Below are 18948 nucleotides of genomic sequence, written 5' to 3'. Positions count from 1 at the left end.
ATGACTCTCCATTATCATTTCCAGAAATCCTACCTGATACCCACAAGATTTGGTCTCACACTAGGATCCATCTCTCTTCTGAGAAGTCTATTTCCTAAAACTAAGTTATTCAATTTATAATAACAAGAGGGGGGGGGACAGTTGTTATGGGGACAAATCCAGAATGACTACCTCTCATGGCCTTTACTACTTAGTTCTAAAGGATAATGGGGGTGATGGGTCCCTAGCTATAACACATTTCCTGATGGGCATGGATATCCAACTCTGCTTCCCTTCCAGGTCTACACATTAAACTGAGGTAACTGTGCAATCTTCCAGGCATGTCTTTTGTGAGGTCACACACACATACAAATGCATAAATGTCTGTGGTATAAATAGTAATTCTGAGGAAACATATTGTCTAAAGTTTGAACAACACAAGGCTTATGCAGATAAAGATAAATGTTTTTCTAATTGTTCCATAATTTGCAAGTCAGCCTCTGTTATAGTTTGCTAGCTGCCGGAATGCAATATTCTAGAAACAGAATATCTTTTAAAAGGGGAATTTAGTGAATTGCTGGTTTACAGCTCTAAGGTTGAGAAAATGTCGCAATTAAAACAAGTCTATAAAAATGTCCAATCAAAGGCATCCATCCAGTGAAAGATACTTTGGTTCAAGAGGACTGATGGAGAAGGCACATGGCAAACACAGGGTTTCTCTCTCAGCTGGAAGGGCACATGGCGAACAAAGCATCATCTGCTAGCTTTCTCTCCTGGCTTCTGGTTTCATTAAGCTCCCCGGGAGGCATTTTCCTTCTTCATCTTCAAAGGTCTCTGCTTCGTGGTGCTGCAGCATTCTCTGCTCTGTCCAAATATCTCTCATTCTCCAAAATGTTCCCTCTTTTATAAGACTCCAGAAACTAATCAAGACCCACCTTCTCCATGGGCTTCAGTGGGTCCACTCTCTTGGCCCAAGGCTTCTTGACTTCAGACCTCAGCCCCCATGGTTTTGCCTCTGAAGTTATTTTTCTTCTAATGTGTCCCTCTCTGAACCCTCCAGTACAGACTGGCAGCAACTTTGTTTATACAGGTCCCACAGCACTCTCCTTGGTATTCTATGCAGTAGCCTTGGATCATGCCCTTCAGACATAAAGAGTTTCCAAAAACCCTTCCTGGATAACTCCATGTTCAATCCTGGCTTTCTCTGAAATGGGTGACTGGTTTCACTTTTGGTCAAGTTCCCATGTGGGGCACTGTTCTCTGGGGTCTCCCTTCCTGGAAGCCCAGAATTCTCCAGAACATCAGCGTCTGGTTTCTTTGTACCCAAGAATTCAGTTCTCAGCTTCTCTCTTTCCTGTCACATTTCACTATAAGCCACAAGGAGATACCAGGCTGCACTTCCCACATTTAATTTGGAGATCTTTTCTGCTAAATATCCAAGTTTATGGCTTTTAAAATCTGTCTTCCAACCAAAGCCACTAGTCAATTTTGCCAGATTACCTGCCATTTTAAAATAAGGCTCGTCTTCCTTTCAGTCTATAATAACACATGCCTCAATTCTGTCTAAGTCTTTATCAAAAGTGTCTTTAGAGTCCACATTTCTACGAACATTCTCTTCAAAGCATTCTAGGCCTTCTCTATCAAGCTTCTCACAATTCTTCCAGAATGTTCCCCTTATCCATTTAAAAAGCCATTCCAACATGTTTGATATTTGCAAGATGCAGCAGCAGCACCCCACTCTCTGGTACCAAAATCTGTTCTAGTTTCCTAGCTGCCAGAATGCAATATACCAGAAACAGAATGGCTTTTAAAAGGGGGAATTTAATGAGTTGCTAGTTTACAGTTCTAAGGCCAAAAAAATGTCCCAATTATAACAAGTCTATAGAAGTGTTCAATCTAAGGCACCCAGGGAAGGATACCTTGGTTCAAGAAGCCGATGAAGTTCAGGGTTTCTTTCTCAAGTGGAAGGGCACATGGCGAACATAGTCAGATTTTCTCTTTCATCTGGAAAGTTACTGGTGAACACGGTGTTATCTGCTAGCTTCTTCACCTGGCTTTCTGTTTCATGAAACTCCCCGGGAGGCATTTTCCTTCTTCATCTCCAAAGTGCTGGCTGATGGACTCTCCGCTTTGTGGTGCTGCAGCATTCTCTGCTCTCTCTGAATCTCTTATTCTTGAAAATGCTTCCTCTTATAGGACTTCAGAAACAAGACCCACCCAGATGGGTGGAGACATGCATCTACCTAATCCAGTTAACAACCACTCTTGATTAAATCACATCTCCAAGGAGATGATCTAATTACAGTTTCAAACATACAATAATGAATAAGGCAGAAGAAATGGCTGCCACTACAAAATGGGGTTAGGACTAAAACATGGCTGTTCTAGGGTACATACATCATTTCAAACCAGCACAGTCTCTATCCAAAAGAGTTGGATATTATAAGCAAAGATTGTTCATAGTCTTTCTCTGACTATTCCTTCTTTTTGGAACTGTGATCCTCAGGAAATGGATCAATCTTTTTCATTTATAATGTTTCATGTTCACTTGCTTAGGCACACAGAGAAGCTTATAGAGTTCTGAAAGTCTTCTCAGCGAGTTCTATAAAGTTCTTAGCTGAGAGCCCTCCTATTTCTTCAGTATCTGGGAATGGAAGGTAGGGGGTGGCAGGAGGGTTATCCTTCCTGTAACAGTCTTCAGAAGGCCTGAAGACAGACTGCTTGATTTCATTATTTTATTTAGGGCTAGGCACATTTTCTCTTGCTAACTCATGAAACAGATTTGAACATCAACCTTGTTTCTCCAAGATCATTCACATTATAAATATGATTTCTACTAATATTTGTTGTGGCAACATTCCAATGCAAAGTAACTTAGAAATCTTTTGGCATTTATAATAATGGTGTTTTACCTACAGGGGAAAGAAATCAAACATTAATTGAATGCCAAATACATGTCAGTCCTTCTCTTATCATTTTGTTAATACCCAACTTCCTTCTTGGCTACCTAATAAACATCTTATTCTTAAACTCCTGCAAATTCCAGTCTTCCCCCAAAACTTTCTTCTCTTCATCTTTCTCAGATCGGTTAATGGTAATTCCATCCTTCCAGGTACTCAGTCCAAAGACTTTGAGGTCACCCTTAATTCTACATTCCATATCCAACACACCAATACATCCTTCTTATCCCCATGTGTTCTATGTCAATAAATCACTATGCCTCACCTTTAAATATATCTGGAATCAGACTATTTCTTAACATCTTCTCTCCTGTTCTAAGCCACTAGATTATTATTGAAGAGTCCTGTCTAGTTTCATACTTCTGCCCTTACCCTCCTCTCATCACTGTATCTAAAATAATCCTTTTAAAATTCAAGAAAGATCATGTCACATCTCTCTATTTTTCCCATAGTACAAGCAATCGCCTACAAGTCCCTTACATGATTTTCATCTTTACACTTTCTGCTAAACCTATCTCTTAATATGTTTCAGGGACATTAGCCCCTTTGATATTCCTTAATTTCTCACCTCAGGGACTTTGCATGTGTTGTTGCTTCTGCCAGTAACACACATCCTATTCATATACTCCATGTCTTAACTCAAATATCACTTTTTCTATAAGGCTTTCTCTGACCACTCTATTTACATTGAAACATCTTGTCCTGCTCCTTTGACAAATATACACAATGGGTTAGCTTAAACAACAGGAATTCATTGTCTCATAGTTTCAGAGACTGGAAGGCTCATTTTCTCCTAGAGTCAGTAGTGTTCTAGCTGGCTGACAATCCTTGGGGTTCTTTGGCTTTCCCAACACATGGCAATGTGCTTTCCTTTCCCTTCTGGGTTTCTTTGATCTCCAGCTTGTACTCCTCCACCTTTCTCTTCCTGAAGCCTCCAGTTACAGGATCAGGCTTAACCTCAATCTGTTGGGCCACACCTTAACTAAAACTAGCATCTATATTAAAGTCATATTTATAATGGATTCACACCTACAGGAATGGATTAAGATTAAGATTAAGAACATGTTTTTTTCTGGGGCACATAATTCACAGTAATTCCTATGCTTATTACTTGCTTTATTTTTCTCTATAACACCTGCCACCATCTAACATATTATGTATTTTATTTACTTCTTTGTGGCATTTTCTTCTCTCAACTTGATAAAAGCCTACTAAAGAAGGGGCTTTTGTCTATTCTGTTCACAGCTAATACCTTGGTCTCTAGGACAGTATCTGGCACATAAAAATACCCCATAGATACTTACTAAATAAATGATTTAACTCTTGCAATTATGCCAGGAAGTGGTTACAGTTATTCTCACCTCACAGATAAGAAGAGGCACTACCCTTCTTAAAAAGGGTAAAAAACAAACAAACAAGTTCAATGAGGTTAAATGACTATCAAACTTTCTTAAACATTAAAGTTTTTAAAATGCTCATCAATAAGAGACTGTTTAATTAAGTTATGTAGATCAAAACAGTGGAATAATATGCAGCAATAAAAAATAATGAGGGTACTCTATATTCTGACATGTTTTAATCTCCAAGATATTGTTAAGCGAGGTATAGAAGGGTGTATCATACGTTATCATTTGTTTACAAATCTGGAAAAATGTATATTTGCTGGTATTTGCATAGCCTAAATGTGGAAGGATATATAAGAAACACTAATTGCTTCTGGGGATAGAAATTGGGTGCTTGGGGACAGATGTGGGAAGGAATCTTTTCCCTCTACACTAATCTGTAGCTTTTACATTTTGAATCATGTACATGTATTAGATATTCAGAAATAAAATAAAAACAAGCAATCTGCCTGAAGTTAGATAGCTAACAGGTAACTGGGAGTGAAAATTTAAATTCAGGACTGCCTGACTCCAATGGCCATTTTCTTTCCATTTGTCCCTACTGAGTCATAGAGAAATATGGCAGAACTGGCCCCATTAACTCTTCTAATTGATTTCTTGAAAGTTATCGTATTTATAAGATGTAAAGGGATACTGACTTTTAGTAGGTTTTTCAGGTGAGTGAATATCAATAAATGTGAATGTTACAAGAAACCAATGTGTATATTTTTTTTGGTCAGCTGAAATAATTTTTTTCCTCCATAGCTGCTGGCTGGCAAACAAAGAATTTATAAAAAGCCCACTTTTGTGGTCATTATTCATACCTGTGGCCATCATCCTCATCAGTAATGTTGTTGTATTCGTCATCATCACAGTCAAAGTGCTGTGGAAGAATAACCAGAATCTAACAAGGTAAAAGCAATGGGTGGCAAATCAATAGGCCATGCCCTTGATTCTGAGGCTTACTCTTATGAAGCTTAGAGTAGAGAAGTGTAGATTAGACTACCTATAGGTATGCCTAAGAGGTACTTCTGGAAGACCTCTTTTGTTGCTCAGATGTGGCCTCACTCTCTCTAAGCCCAACTCTGCAAGTGAAATCATTGCCCTCCCTTTATATGGGACATGACATCCAGGGGTGAAAGTCTCCCTGGTGATGTGGGAGATAACTCCCAGGGACGAATCAGTCCCTGGCACGATGGGATCAACAATTCCATCCTGACCAAAAGGGGGGAAAGAAGTGTAATTAGTAAAGTATCAATGGCAGAGAGAGTTCAAATAGAATCGAGAGGTCACTCTGGAAGTTGCTCTTATGCAAGCTTCAGGTAGACCTTGCTACCTATCATAACCAGCCAAACCCCAACCAGGATTATTCCAACCAAACTTAAAGAATACCTAGGGCAATACATAAGATTCTGCAAGGATTCCATGCACTAGAGCAACTTACCAGAAACCTACAACCTCCAGATGGGTCCCTGGACCAGATAAGTCCTGAAACCTAGAGGGCTCAGTCTCTCCAGAACATCAGATAGTTCCATCTCCCTACTCCATATGTATTAGTTAGGGTTCTCTAGAGAAGCAGAATCAACAGGGAACACTCGCAAATATAAAATTTATAAAAGTGTCTCATGTGACCACGGGAATGCAGAGCACAAAATCCGCAGGGCAGGCTATGAAGCTGATGATTCCAATGGAGGGTCTGGACGAAATCCACAGGAGAGGCTTGCCAGCTGAAGCAGGAAAGAAGAGACTGTCTCTTCTGAATACTCTTTAAAAGGCTTCCAGTGATTAGATTAAGCACTCCCCTTTGGCTAATTACAAATGGAATTAGCTGTGGATGGAGCTGACATGATCATGATTTAATTCTGTGAAACGTCCTCATCACAACAGACAGGCCAGCACTTGCCCAACCAGACAAACAGGTACTACCACTTGGCCAAGTTGACACATGAACCTGACCATGACACCATATTAGTGACAGACACTTCCAACATGAAAAAGTTAGAATGGCCATAGCCCAAACATCCCTAAAGAAAAAGATGAAAAGATAAAAGGTGATGGTGGAGTTATACAGAGAAGATAAGATTAACAAATGAATATAATTGCTGAATCATTAAATTGATATCCTTTTAGTCCCTAGCATCTTAGGGCAACTAGAAGTAAAAATCTAAAATAGTAGGATTGTAAACTATGTCAAACTCTGAAATATGTTCTACAACTAATTGTGGTGCTGTGCTTTGAAATTTTGTGCTTTTGTGTGTATATGTCATTTTTCATAAAGAAAAAAAGTAAAAAAATAAAAAAAGAGAGAGAGAGAGAAAGTAATGGGTGGGTGCTGCCGGGAAATGTTCATCCAGCACATAATGCTACACCATTATATATCTGCAGTTCCCAGAACTGTTCTCAAGTTCTGGGGCAATAGCAGGGGTATGTAGTTTGAAGGACAGAGTTTCCTTTACACTTTGACTCAAACTCTTGAACACCAGCACTATGATGTGGATTTATTGCATTATATGACACACTTGTCTGTTATAAAAGCCCAAATAAAATTAAACCCAAAGACCTCAGGAAAGAAAAATTTCTCTCCTAACCCCAAATATTCAAGAAATAAGATTTGAATTGTTAAAGAAATAAAAGGAGATTCTGGTAACTGCATTTTCATCTTACAAACTAGTGGCTATAGGCTATATTTTACACGTGTTTCTTGAATTACACGTGGTTTAAAATTTTTTTTTAAATGAGTTGCAAACATATGTAAATTGGGAGATTCCACTTAAAAGTTGGATTTTCTTTTGACAAATTGGAACATCTGTCAACCTCGAGCTTACTTCCCTGCAGATGAGACACTTGTTCTCTGGTTTGCCAGTTCCCATCCAGACTACCTCTCTCCTTTCTATAATCTTGTGTTCCCCAGAAGCATTCGCAGTGTCATCTATGATGTACAGCAAGAGCTTTCATTTGAAGAAACAAATAACTGGAGCTATCAAACACACACTGCCTTCCACCCTCCCAGCCCTGCCCACTCACATACAGAACCTTGAATAAGGACATGGTGCTAATGAGGCTATAAGTTCAAGTTTGATTTCACAATATTCTGCTCAATCCAAGTGCTTACTTAGGCACGTCTGTGAGCTTTCTTGATCTCCAAATGAAATCACTTGGTATGGATAGATGAATGAAAACCACCATCATTACTAGAAAAATAATCCTAAGTGTGTTCTTTACAGATCAAGAGTAAGCATCATCTTTCCTATTGGAATGATAGTTCATACTGAGAGGAAAGATGGTGAAAATGCTATCAGTAATAATCATTAAAACCTTTGATTAGTGATCCAGAAAAATCCTGGCAAGTTAAATTACATTTCCTATATTTAAAACAGTATCATTTTTGATCACAGACACCAACCAAATCCAACTGTATTTCTGAGTTTTGCTGACAGGCCACCATTCTTAAATTGGCCTAGTTACAATGAAAAGCATGCTATAAATTAATCGTTTATCAGATTATGTTCTGTGAATCAGTTAGCTTATGCCACATAACAGATTACCCCAAAACATAGTGGCTCAGAATGAAAAATATGCATTATTTGTCCCAAGTTTGAGTGTGAGCTGGCCAGTTCTTGGTCTTGGCTGTCTGGAATGAAGCAGAATTACCTAGAATGGCTCATTTTAATAACTTGTGGTTCCCAACTGGATGCTCTTAGGAGGGGGCCTCAGCTGTGAAACGTCTTTGCTTTCATGTAGTCTCTCATCCTCCATTAGGCCAACCCAAACTTCTTCACATTGTAGTCTCAGAGTTCCAAGGAGCAGTAAAGAGGGCAAACTCAAATGTGCAAGCACAATCAGTCCTCTGTTTGGTACATTTTCTAAAGTTTCATTAATGAAAGTAAGTCACATGGGTATGCCCAGATTCCAGGAGTATAGAAATAGATTCTTCCCCTTTAAGGAAGATGCTACAAAATTTTGCATCCATATTGGCAGTCTGCCATATTCCTTGATCTTCCTCTGAATTCTTGTTAATCGCAATGAATATATAAAATCTAATTATTGTTTTGTGGTTTAGCCATCTTTCACCAGTCAGTGCCTATCCTTTTTTGGCCAGACCTACTCTCTGTGTCATCATCATTATCTACTCTTCTCCTTTCCAGTCCCCCTATCACACGTTATAGCCACTTTGACCAGTATTTTCCCTGTTCCAGATTCTAAATATTAGCTGAAAGCTAAAGCACTCATCCTCAAGATGTTAGCCTGAGATCCTGGGATGGTTCAGGGTTATTCAAAGGACTAGCAAACCCACAGATGCACCAAGCATTGTCATTTTGATATTTACTTTGGTATAAAAACACTATGTGGCACAGGTTTTCTGAGACCCTGTTTGACAAGCTTAAAAACAGTGTCCTTATACTGGAAAAAATTAGGAACTATTAAGTTAGAGAGCTTCTCTCATTTAACACACAGATTCCAATCTTTTCTAGCAAATCAAATGGTAGAAGTATTAGGGAATTTAACCCTCTGCAAAATGTAATGGTTGGAATGCTGGGCACTGGAACATGGGAGGAAGCAGGAAATCATTGTTTTTGTTTTTGTTTTTTTTTCAGATGATACCACAAAAACTTGCTTGTTCTCATTTTAGATTCAGGGCTGGCAGGGCTGGTATCACCCACACATGACCTCTGCTATTGCACAAGTCCCAGTGCTCAGAAGAGCCCTGCACTTGATTTAATGATCTGCTGTTTGGGAACTTAATAATCTTTAAACAAAGGATCATAGGTTTTCATTTTGCACTGGGCCCCACAAATTATGTAGCCAGTCTTGAGGGCTGGTGCTGACCATCGGCGGGACAAAAGGATGACAAAGCTACTCCTGATTGTAAAATAAACTTCTTCCTGTGTCTTTGGCTGATGAGAAGTGAGGCATATATCTGAATATAAGCAAAGCTCCCTTTTGGAATTAGGTTTATTAACAACTATAGGAAGCACTTTTTATTTTAGTCAAGCTTCTTTGGAAACTTTTTCAGAATGGAGGTAGGTATCTACAAAAGCCATCTAAGAAACTAAAAGGTATTGTGCCTTTTCTTAGCTTTTGCAGAATGAAATGTTTTCTAGTGGGAACAGGGAGGTCATGCTGAATTCAGAAACTGTTGAAGCCGATTAATAAGCATCTCATACAAGAGTGCTTTGTGACCTCTCATAATTATGTAAAACATATTCTACATTTTTTGAAAACCATATAAACATAGAAGACATATTTTAGATGGGTAATAAAAGAGATGGACAGCAAGAGTGTTATTATTTCTTAGTGAATGGAAAAAAACAGATAAATCTGTAACTTTTGATAAAGAACTGAGTACAGTTAAATTTAGGTTTACTTGGAAACTTCATTTTATTTTTATTAATCAAATATGCAAAACTTTGAATTTGTAAATCTAGTTTTCCTTTCAGCAGTGACTAATACATTTTTATAGCATGTTACCTGATTTAAAAATATATATATTTTTATGTCTAAGTGATTTGCTTCATAGTCTGTCTTTTATTAGATTTGATTAGATTGTGGAAATTCACTTCTAGGTTTCATAGTTTCTCTTCTCAGAGAGGAGACACATTTCATTCTATTTCAATGAGTATATAACAATAGAGAATAAAATTACATTCAGAAAGAAATTATATAAGCATGCCTCTCTTGTTAGACAAGGTAAAGTTTCTTGTTATTTTATTATACGTGTTCATAATGAGTATTATCATCATCATCATGATTATAAATTGATTGCATTTATTGAAATCTTGCTATATAACAGGTAAGCACTTACATCCACTCTCAATTTATATCCCAAAATCTATGAGTTGGATACTATTCTGTATCTATTTAGAGATGAGGAAAATGAAATTTAGCATGAAAGGGAGGAAGATCACTCTGCACCTGAAAAGCTTTTCTCTCCCATATTATCCCAAGGAACAGGAAATCCCCTAATGCTCATAAAAGGAATTCCTCATTGGCTGATTCAGTTATAATAATTACTAAATTAAAATTCCATTTTAATGAAAAATTCTTGGTAAAATTTTTCTGCAGTAATATTTAAAGAACTGTTCATGCCTAAGTTTTCAATACTTTTAAATAAAGCTTGCTAAACCTGGTTTTCTCCACAGTGATATAAGATTTACCATTGTTTATTTACTTGAAGCATAATATTGTTAAATGAACAGTGTATGTGGGTAACTAGGCGTGCTTTCCAAGTAGAAGGATGACAATGATATTAATAAGTAAAGACTTAAATGAATAATATTTTCTTTCTTTCTCTCTCCCAGCACAAAAAAGGTTTCATCCATGAAGAAAGTCCTTAGCACATTATCTGTTGCAGTCATTTTTGGAATTACTTGGATTCTGGCATTCTTTATGCTTATTGGTAATGATGGTATCAGGCTCGTCTTAAGCTACATATTCTGCCTTTTAAACACTACTCAGGTATGATGTGGACTAGTTTGAAAGTAGGTCATGCCATGGTGGAGATGATAACACCCTTCTTTTAAAGCCCCTGAAGGCCATTGCTTCAGCCTTGTCAATGAGGAAGGAGAGATGAAGAACTGATTCTCATTAGCAATTTATGAATGATATCCTACTATCATTCTTTTCCTAGGCTAGAAGTACTACAACATAATATCCAAAAGGTTGGATCATGTTAGTCTCTCTGCTCTGTGTAGAAGTGATTTTGTCAATCAGCTAGCTTGGAAAACACTTCCTTTTTTTTTCCCTATGCATCAGTTCAATGGCAGTACCTTACCATGAGTGGTATGGACAACGTACAATTATTATTGGAGCTTGGGCCCCTGTGGGGATGGATGAACTTTTTCTTTCAATTCTTTTAAATTTATTGAGGCTTGTTTTATGGTCTAGCATTTGGTCTATTTTGGTGAACAAAACATTTGCAGTTGAAAGGAGTGTGTAGTCTCTGGCTCATGGGTGAAGTGTTCTGAAAATGTCAGTAAGGTCAGAGTGGTTATAAGTGTTGTTTAGATGTCTTTATTGATATATTTATCTGGTTCTTTCAATTGCTGAAAAAGAAGCATTAAAATCTTTCTGATTGTGAATTTGTCTATTTTTCTCTTTAATACTGTCAAAATTTGCTTTACGTATTTTCAAGTTCTGCTCTTAGATGCATATACATTCAGGACTGTTATGTCATATGAATTGACCCTTTTATTATTTTGAATATTCCTTTTTAACTCTGATAATATTCCTTGTCATGAAATCTACTTTAACTTATATCCAGGGTGATATCCCTATTTGTACTGTTTGCAAAGTACATATTTTTCATCCACTTATTTTATGTGACAGTGGTGTGGTATTTTATGTTTTTTTTAAAAAAAACTTTTGATTATAGTAACCAATATAGAGCACACAATTTCCCACTTTACATACATTCAAATGTACAATTCAGTAGTATTAATCATATTCACAATATTTGCTGCCATCACCACTATAAATAATACACTGCAGCATCTCTGATTTCTGTTATATTCCTACCAAGATTGGAATTAACTTAAGTGGACCAAAATTTCAAGCTCTGTCTTCTCTAGGGTAGGCAGCAGCTCAAATCTCAACTTAGTCCTTTTGGCTTAAGCTGGGCTTCTTGAAGTAAGCCCCCTATACATGTAACTCAAAAGTCGATCAGAATTTGGGCAGAGTTTATAAGCAAATTTTGGAGCTCCCCCTTTCTGCCTTCTCCTTTCTTGGATTTTCCTTCTTATTTACCAGCTGCTGTGGTTTCCATCAACCCTGTGCTTTGGTTCTTCAATCCAATCAGACTTCATATTTCAACTCTAGGTTTAGTCACCTGAGTGGGACTGAACAGGGTTTGCCTTCAGATTTAAAGCCATTAAAAACAAAACACAACCAGGAATCTCATCCAGTGCCAGTCCCTTTTCTCAAACATGATTTCTGGCTGTTTTGGGTTGTCCTCTAGTGTCTTCAGGTAGTTTTAAAAAATATTTTGTCCAAAGTTTATGGTTGTTATCTGCAAGAGGGTTTGTATGACAGTAACAGAACCTCATGAGGTTGTTTGTGGCTTCTAATTTTACTTGGGTGTGAGGATGCTTTTATTCCTTGAGTCTTATCTCACGGATATATTTAATCAGAAATTTTTTTTTTTTATAATTCAATCCATATTTTGTATTAAAATCTTAAAAGAAAATTTTTTTTGGAAACCATTCAATTAACACCTTGGATTGGCTAATATAAGAAAATGAACATTTTGACTGAATATTATGGTCAACTACTAATTTCATCAGGGTGAAAATACTAATATAGATAAACCAAAATGATAGATTAAAAAGAAAAATAATTATGTTTGACCCCACAAAGTTTTTGCTTTCAGAACTTCGTATTTATATATTAGGGATGAGAAATTTGAAAACTTTAAAATAAAACAAGGTTGCATTATAGCAATCTTACCTTGAGATCAGAATTTCTCTCTTACTCCCATAGTGAGCACTGTCTTTTATTTAAAGAAAAGTACTATGACATAGAGACTTTCATTTTCAGACCTGGAAGGGTTATTTATACCTCAGTATAATTAAATGTTCCTTCTCTTAAATGTACCCAAACTACAGCAGGATTATCTGTGAACAAATGTAATTACTGAATCACCTGCTGGGCAAGTAAAGGAGATCCTTACTGGAGCTCCCTCCTTATGCTCCAGATAGCCAATCCTGAAGGCAAGGAAATAATTACTTGATCCCATATAGACCGTTACTGCTTTATAAAAATTTATGAGCTTGACGTTTATTGGGATTACTTTCTGACAATATTTTTATATGTTATATATGTACTTTTAAAATGTGATATATTTAGTTTTCCGATTATTTTGACATAAAACCCTATTTGCTGTCTTAGTTTGCATGACAAATACCAATACAGTGGATTGACTTGAACAACATGAATTTATCATCTCACAGTTTTGGAGGCTAAAAGGCCAAAATCAAAGTCTTGACAGACTGTGCTTCCTCCCAGACTCTGGTGTTTAGTTGCTGGCTTGCTGCAATGCCTTGGGGTTCTTGGCTTACATCCGTACCTCTGTCCGTGATGATCTGTTCTCCTTGATCTCTTCTGGGCTCGGTATCAGGAATCACAGTGTATTTCCACCTTCACTAATAATGACTGATATGATTTTAAGCAAGGGACACAATTTCTCTAGGGGAGGTATGAAATATATAAAATTGAGGACAGGTAGGTTAAAGTAGAATGCTTTTCTCAAAATGGGTCTGAATATTACTTACATCAGAATTTAGGGAGTGTTAAAATGCTAATTCTTAGTTTTCACCCCTTATCAATGAATTGGAGTTTATAGGTAAGAGCTGAGAATCTTCATTTCAGAAAAGAACCCCCAAGTGATTTTTTTTTGTATGTTGTATGGTGGAGGTCACATTTCATTCTTTTTCCATATGACTATCCTGTCATTGCAGCACCACTTGCTGAATTTTTGGGGGGGGGGGGGGTCGGGGTAAGTGCATAGTCAAGGAATCAAACCCAGGTCTCCCGCATGGCAGATGCGAATGCTACCACTGAACTACCCTTGCACCCCTCCTCCAAGTGATTTTTATGTACACTAAAATGCAAGTACAATTAGATTAGTTCACATATAAAGTTCCTTCTATTTATGATGTTATAGTTCTATTAAATATTTACTAAATGTTACAGATATTTCCTAAAAAATAGTTTGATCTTTGTGCTAGTAGTAATTAGTTTGATCCACACATTTTGGGAACATAGAAATACTGAGAGTCCATGAGATAGGACCCACAGAATTGTGTCCTTATTGAATCTCATGGTACAGGGTATTTTCCTAATTATTTCACAACCAGAAATTGGATCCAATATTTTATTTCTTTGGAATTTAAACTACGGAAAAGCCAGGTGAAACTTTCTACTCTACAGAAGAGGACACTTCTCTAGAGACCATATTTTCCATATACCCCAAATTGAAAATGTCTCTCCCGTAACAATCAGGATGACCAATGACTATTCCTGTCCTTCTGAAACCCATACTCCCTGTACACCCTCTTCTGTCATCAGGGCCTTCCTTCAGAGCAGTTAGATACTGTCTATTGGGTAAAAATCATTTACTCTTTCTGCTTTGGGCCAGAATACTAGTCTATCTCCTTCTAATATGTACTGATTTTATTAGTCAAGCTCTCGAAATCCTTGGGTTATCTTCCTATCAGCACTGGCAATCTTTTGTAACAGCACTCCAGGGGTATGGTTTTAGAAATTGGTATTTTAAGTCTTGGAGTTCTGCAGATACCCATCTTGGAGATATTTCATGGATGTTTATGTTTAAATCATTTTTAAATTTGATATATCTTAGTATTCACAAGAAGTTACAAAATAGTACAGCGAGTTCCTATATACTCTTTTTCATTTTCCTCCAATGATAATATCTTTCATCACATTGGTATATGGTCAGTATCAGGAAAGTGACCTTGAGGCAATGCTATCGTTCATTCACAGATGTTATTGATGCATTACTTCCACAAAAGATTTTAATGAGGAATTGACAGAGGCATCTTAGATTCTATAATATGCTTTATTTTTCCATTAAGTTACAAGTGAGAGGCAGCATAATTTATTATATACAGGAAGAACTTTGGAGCCAAACATGTGAGGGCTCAACTTCAGTCTCTACTAGTTGTCCTGTTAACTGGTTAGGCAATCTTGGGCAAGTTACCTTATTTAGCTGAGCTTTAGTTTCCTCATCTGTAAAATGGGGATGGTAAAACTTCTTTTATAGGGTCGATGAAAGGATTAATGAGACAATGGGCACAGGTGTCTGGTACCATTAGGACTTCACAAAGTGGAATGTGCACCTGGTCTTCATTTTAAAGTATCAAAAAAATGAATGCAAGGGCTTTGGAAAATATTTCCTTAAATTCACCAGATTTCTGCCTGTCGCTAAAACACCAACACATCCTAGAACTGGATGTGTTGGAACTGGAAGAACTGGGGATCACTAAACTGCACCTTTCAAGAAATGGAAGCTCTTAGGGATTAGAATATATAAGCAAACTTACATGGCCAGCAGGTGGCAAGGAAGGACATGAACCCAGGTATTCTGACTCCACTACTACATGTATCAATATATATATGAGAAGGAATTTTCCTCAGCAGTCTTAGATGAAAATGTGCACAGCAGCTGCAGACTGGTAAACTTAAGTGTACAAGGGTGGGTGATAGGGTGATATAAAATCTCTTCTTTGATTCTGTATCACAGCACTAATATTAAACTTTCATTCTATCTTCAGGGATTGCAAATTTTTATCCTTTACACTGTTAGAACAGACATCTTCCAGAGCGAGGCTTCCAAAGTGTTGAAGTCGCTGTCGTCATCTGCTGGGAGTGTGAAGGCAATGCCATTTATGACTTTACCAAATGTCCGTATAAGGATGTATAATATGCTCAGATCCTTTCCAACCCTAACTGAACACTTTAGGCTACTGGAGCCATCTGTAATCACTGAGGAAATGACCCTCTCTGAAAGTGACCAAGCAAACTCAAGCATGTAGTCAGTAGAACTCTTACCTTTTGAGATCCTGTTTGTATTCAACATGCATGGATTTTGATTTATCTGTATCCTTTCTTTGTTGCCCAGTCCTCCCCATTGCTCAGGATTAGGAATTAGGTAAAATCTGTTGTTTATTATCACTGGAGATAATGGATTTGGTAGTTTTCTGTTATTTAATAAATTGCTGCACAAATGAAGAATTGCACACAATAGTCAAAATTACCGTTGCTCCTTAAATCATGAATTCAATGTGACAAACTTTGAAATATAAGACCTAAAATGAATTCTTTTCTAATTTACTAAAAAGTTAAATTTACCTTCCAAAGCAAAATGACTCCTGCTGAGCATTTCAGGGAGTTGCTTATATGTAGCATGCTTTTGATCTGTAAATATTATAAATTTGTATGTGCTTATTTCCAATTTAGAATCTTGAATTTATTTAACCTCAGTGAATGGATATTTTTTTCTGAAAACAAAGAAAAAGAGAGAGAGCATATTTTGTGGCCAGAGATATTGGCTTTGTAAGAAATGGACAGTGAGGCATGGAAAGATTAACTGGTTAATAAAAAAAAACCCTGGACATCTCCTTCCAATTTTTGATAGAATGCTTCAAATCTGCCCTTTCTAGTTGATGAAATGACATTGATATTCAAACAATAAAACATTAATCATTGTTTTCATTGTCTAAGGCTGCTCAAAGCAAGTATAATGCAATAGTTTGCATTAAACAATGGAAATTTATTTGCTCATGGTTTTGAGGCCAGGAAGATATCCAAATCAAGATGATGCTCTCCCCAAAGACTGTGGCAGGACTGGCTGCCAGCGATCCTTGGTTCCTCTGTTACATGGCAAAGCACATGGCAGTGTCTCCTGGGTTTTTCCTTCTCTTCCAGGTTCTATTTCAGCTTTTTGCTTCCTGTGGCTTTCCTCTCTGTTTGAATTTCATTTTTCTTATAAAGGACTCCATTAATAGGGGTTAAGGCCCATCTTGATTGAGGTGAGACACACCTTAACTGAAATAACCTCATCAATGAACTTACCTACTTACAATGGGTTTAGAGCCACAAAAATGGATTAAATTTAATAACATGTTTTTCTGGAGTACCTACAGCTTCAAACCACCACAGTCACTTTGAGATAGAACTGCTCATAGAATTTCAAAGATTTGGATTATGAATGGCTTTCTAAATAAAAAAGACCACAACTGGGACAGGGAACATGCCCCCTGGAATTAAGAGACATAGTCTTTGAGTTGCTGTGTTCCACTGTGTCATAAACTAAGCAGCTGCTGTAACTGCATTGAATTAAGAGACTAACAAATGTTTTGTGAGCTCTGGCATACCCTTCTCATATGACCTAAAGAAAATGTATTTTTATAGAAATTGTTGTAAATAGCTGTTGGATTCTTAGTCAAGCCGGTAAGAGCCTATTTAATCTGATCTATAATTGAGGCCTCAGGAGAATGAGACAAAGGAAAGAGAATAAAAAAGAAAAACAGTTATCAGGGGTCAGCGTTCTTAGTGGTATTATAGTGATAGTCCTAATGGAACCTGGGCATAGGGGAAATTTTAAAATGTTACCGATCTACTTTATGTCCAAAGATTTATATTCATTCAAATTAAATCTTAAGGAAGGGTCATATTAAATGTGGAAAAAAATCACCAAAGAGCCATATTTAACCTGAGTAGGATGCAGGTATTCCCTTGGTGAATTTAGTTTTCTTTGCACTTTTTCCCCTCAACACTCTTGGGTTATAGTAAAAGTAGTGAATAAAAATATCTTGGGTTAAAGCAACCAAACTTCCACATAATATTCTGTAAATGGCCATACTCTTTTTTAAAAATATTTTTACTGTAAGAGCTTAACAAACATACAAATATTCTTGACATACAAACATTCTATACATGGTATATAATCAATGGCTCACAATATCATCACATAGTTGTATATTCATCACCATGATCTATTTTTTGAACATTTGCATCATTCCAGCAAAAGAAAGAAAAAAGAAATAATTCATACATATCATACCCTTTACCCCTCCCTCTCATTGACCACTAGTATTTCAATCTACTCAATTTATTTTAACCTTTGTTCCCACTATTGTTTATTTTTTTATCCATATTTTCCCCTCATCTGTCCATGTCCTAGATAAAAGAAGCATCAGACACAAGGTTTTCACAATCACACAGTCACACTGTAAAAGCTATATCAGTATACATCTTCAAGAAAAATGGCTACTGGAACACAGCTCTACAGTTTCAGATATTTCCCTCTAGCCACTCCAATACACCTTAAACTAAAAAGGGGTATCTATATAATGTGTTAACCTCCAGAATAACCTCTCAAATCTGTTTGAGTCTCTCAGTCACTGACACTTTTTTTTTTGGCTTTTAAAAGGGGGAATTCATTAAATTGTAAGTTTATAGTTCTAAGGCTGTGAAAATGTCCCAGTTAAAGCAGATCTAAAAAATGTCCAAAATTAAGGCACCAACAAGAGGTTACCTTCACTCAACAAAGGCCGATGGCATTCAGGGTTTTTCTCTCTCAACTGAAAAGGCACACAGCACACATGGCGACATTTCTAGCTTTCCCTCCAGGCTTCTTGGTTCATGAAGCTCCCTCGGGACAGTTTTCTTCTCCATCTTTAAAGGTCTCTGGCTGCTGGGCTCTCGTGGTTCTCGTGGTTCTGAAGCTTTTCCCAAAATGTTTCCCCTTTTAAAGGATTCCAGTAAACTAATCAAAATCTACCTGGAATGGATAGAGTCACATCTCCCTCTAATCAAAGGTTAATATGCACAGTTGGGCATGCGACATCTCTGTGGAGATAACCTAATCAAGTTTCTGGCCTGCAGTGCTGAATAGAGATTAAAAGAAACAGCTGCCTTCCCAAAATGGATTAGAATTAAAGTATGGCTTTTCTAGGGTACATAATCCTTTCAAACTGGCACGCCTACCATACAATCCATCTAAAGTGTACAATCAATGCCTCCTGCTATATTCTCAGATTTGTGCATTCATCACCACAAAAGCCACTAAGTTTTGAGGTAGTTTGTTATGCAGCAAGAAACAGATGGCA

At 37.1% G+C, this 18948-nt stretch overlaps 1 protein-coding gene across 1 annotated transcript in view; it reads left to right on the top strand.

Moving 5' to 3' along the window:
- The window catches only part of ADGRG7 (adhesion G protein-coupled receptor G7), a 68290-nt gene extending 50013 nt beyond the window's left edge, over nt 1–18277 (top strand). Inside the window, exons 14-16 of the mRNA XM_077118584.1 lie at nt 5087–5233; nt 10621–10777; nt 15610–18277. Of these exons, the coding sequence (XP_076974699.1) occupies nt 5087–5233; nt 10621–10777; nt 15610–15870 (565 nt within the window). The 3' untranslated portion in view covers nt 15871–18277. The remainder of the gene's footprint in view (nt 1–5086; nt 5234–10620; nt 10778–15609) is intronic.
- The last annotated feature ends 671 nt before the right edge of the window (nt 18278–18948 follow it).

This window comes from Tamandua tetradactyla, chromosome 10, assembly GCF_023851605.1.
Source record: "Tamandua tetradactyla isolate mTamTet1 chromosome 10, mTamTet1.pri, whole genome shotgun sequence".
In the NCBI taxonomy this organism is placed as follows: Eukaryota; Metazoa; Chordata; class Mammalia; order Pilosa; family Myrmecophagidae; genus Tamandua; species Tamandua tetradactyla.
This window is presented reverse-complemented; position numbering and strand designations above follow the sequence as displayed.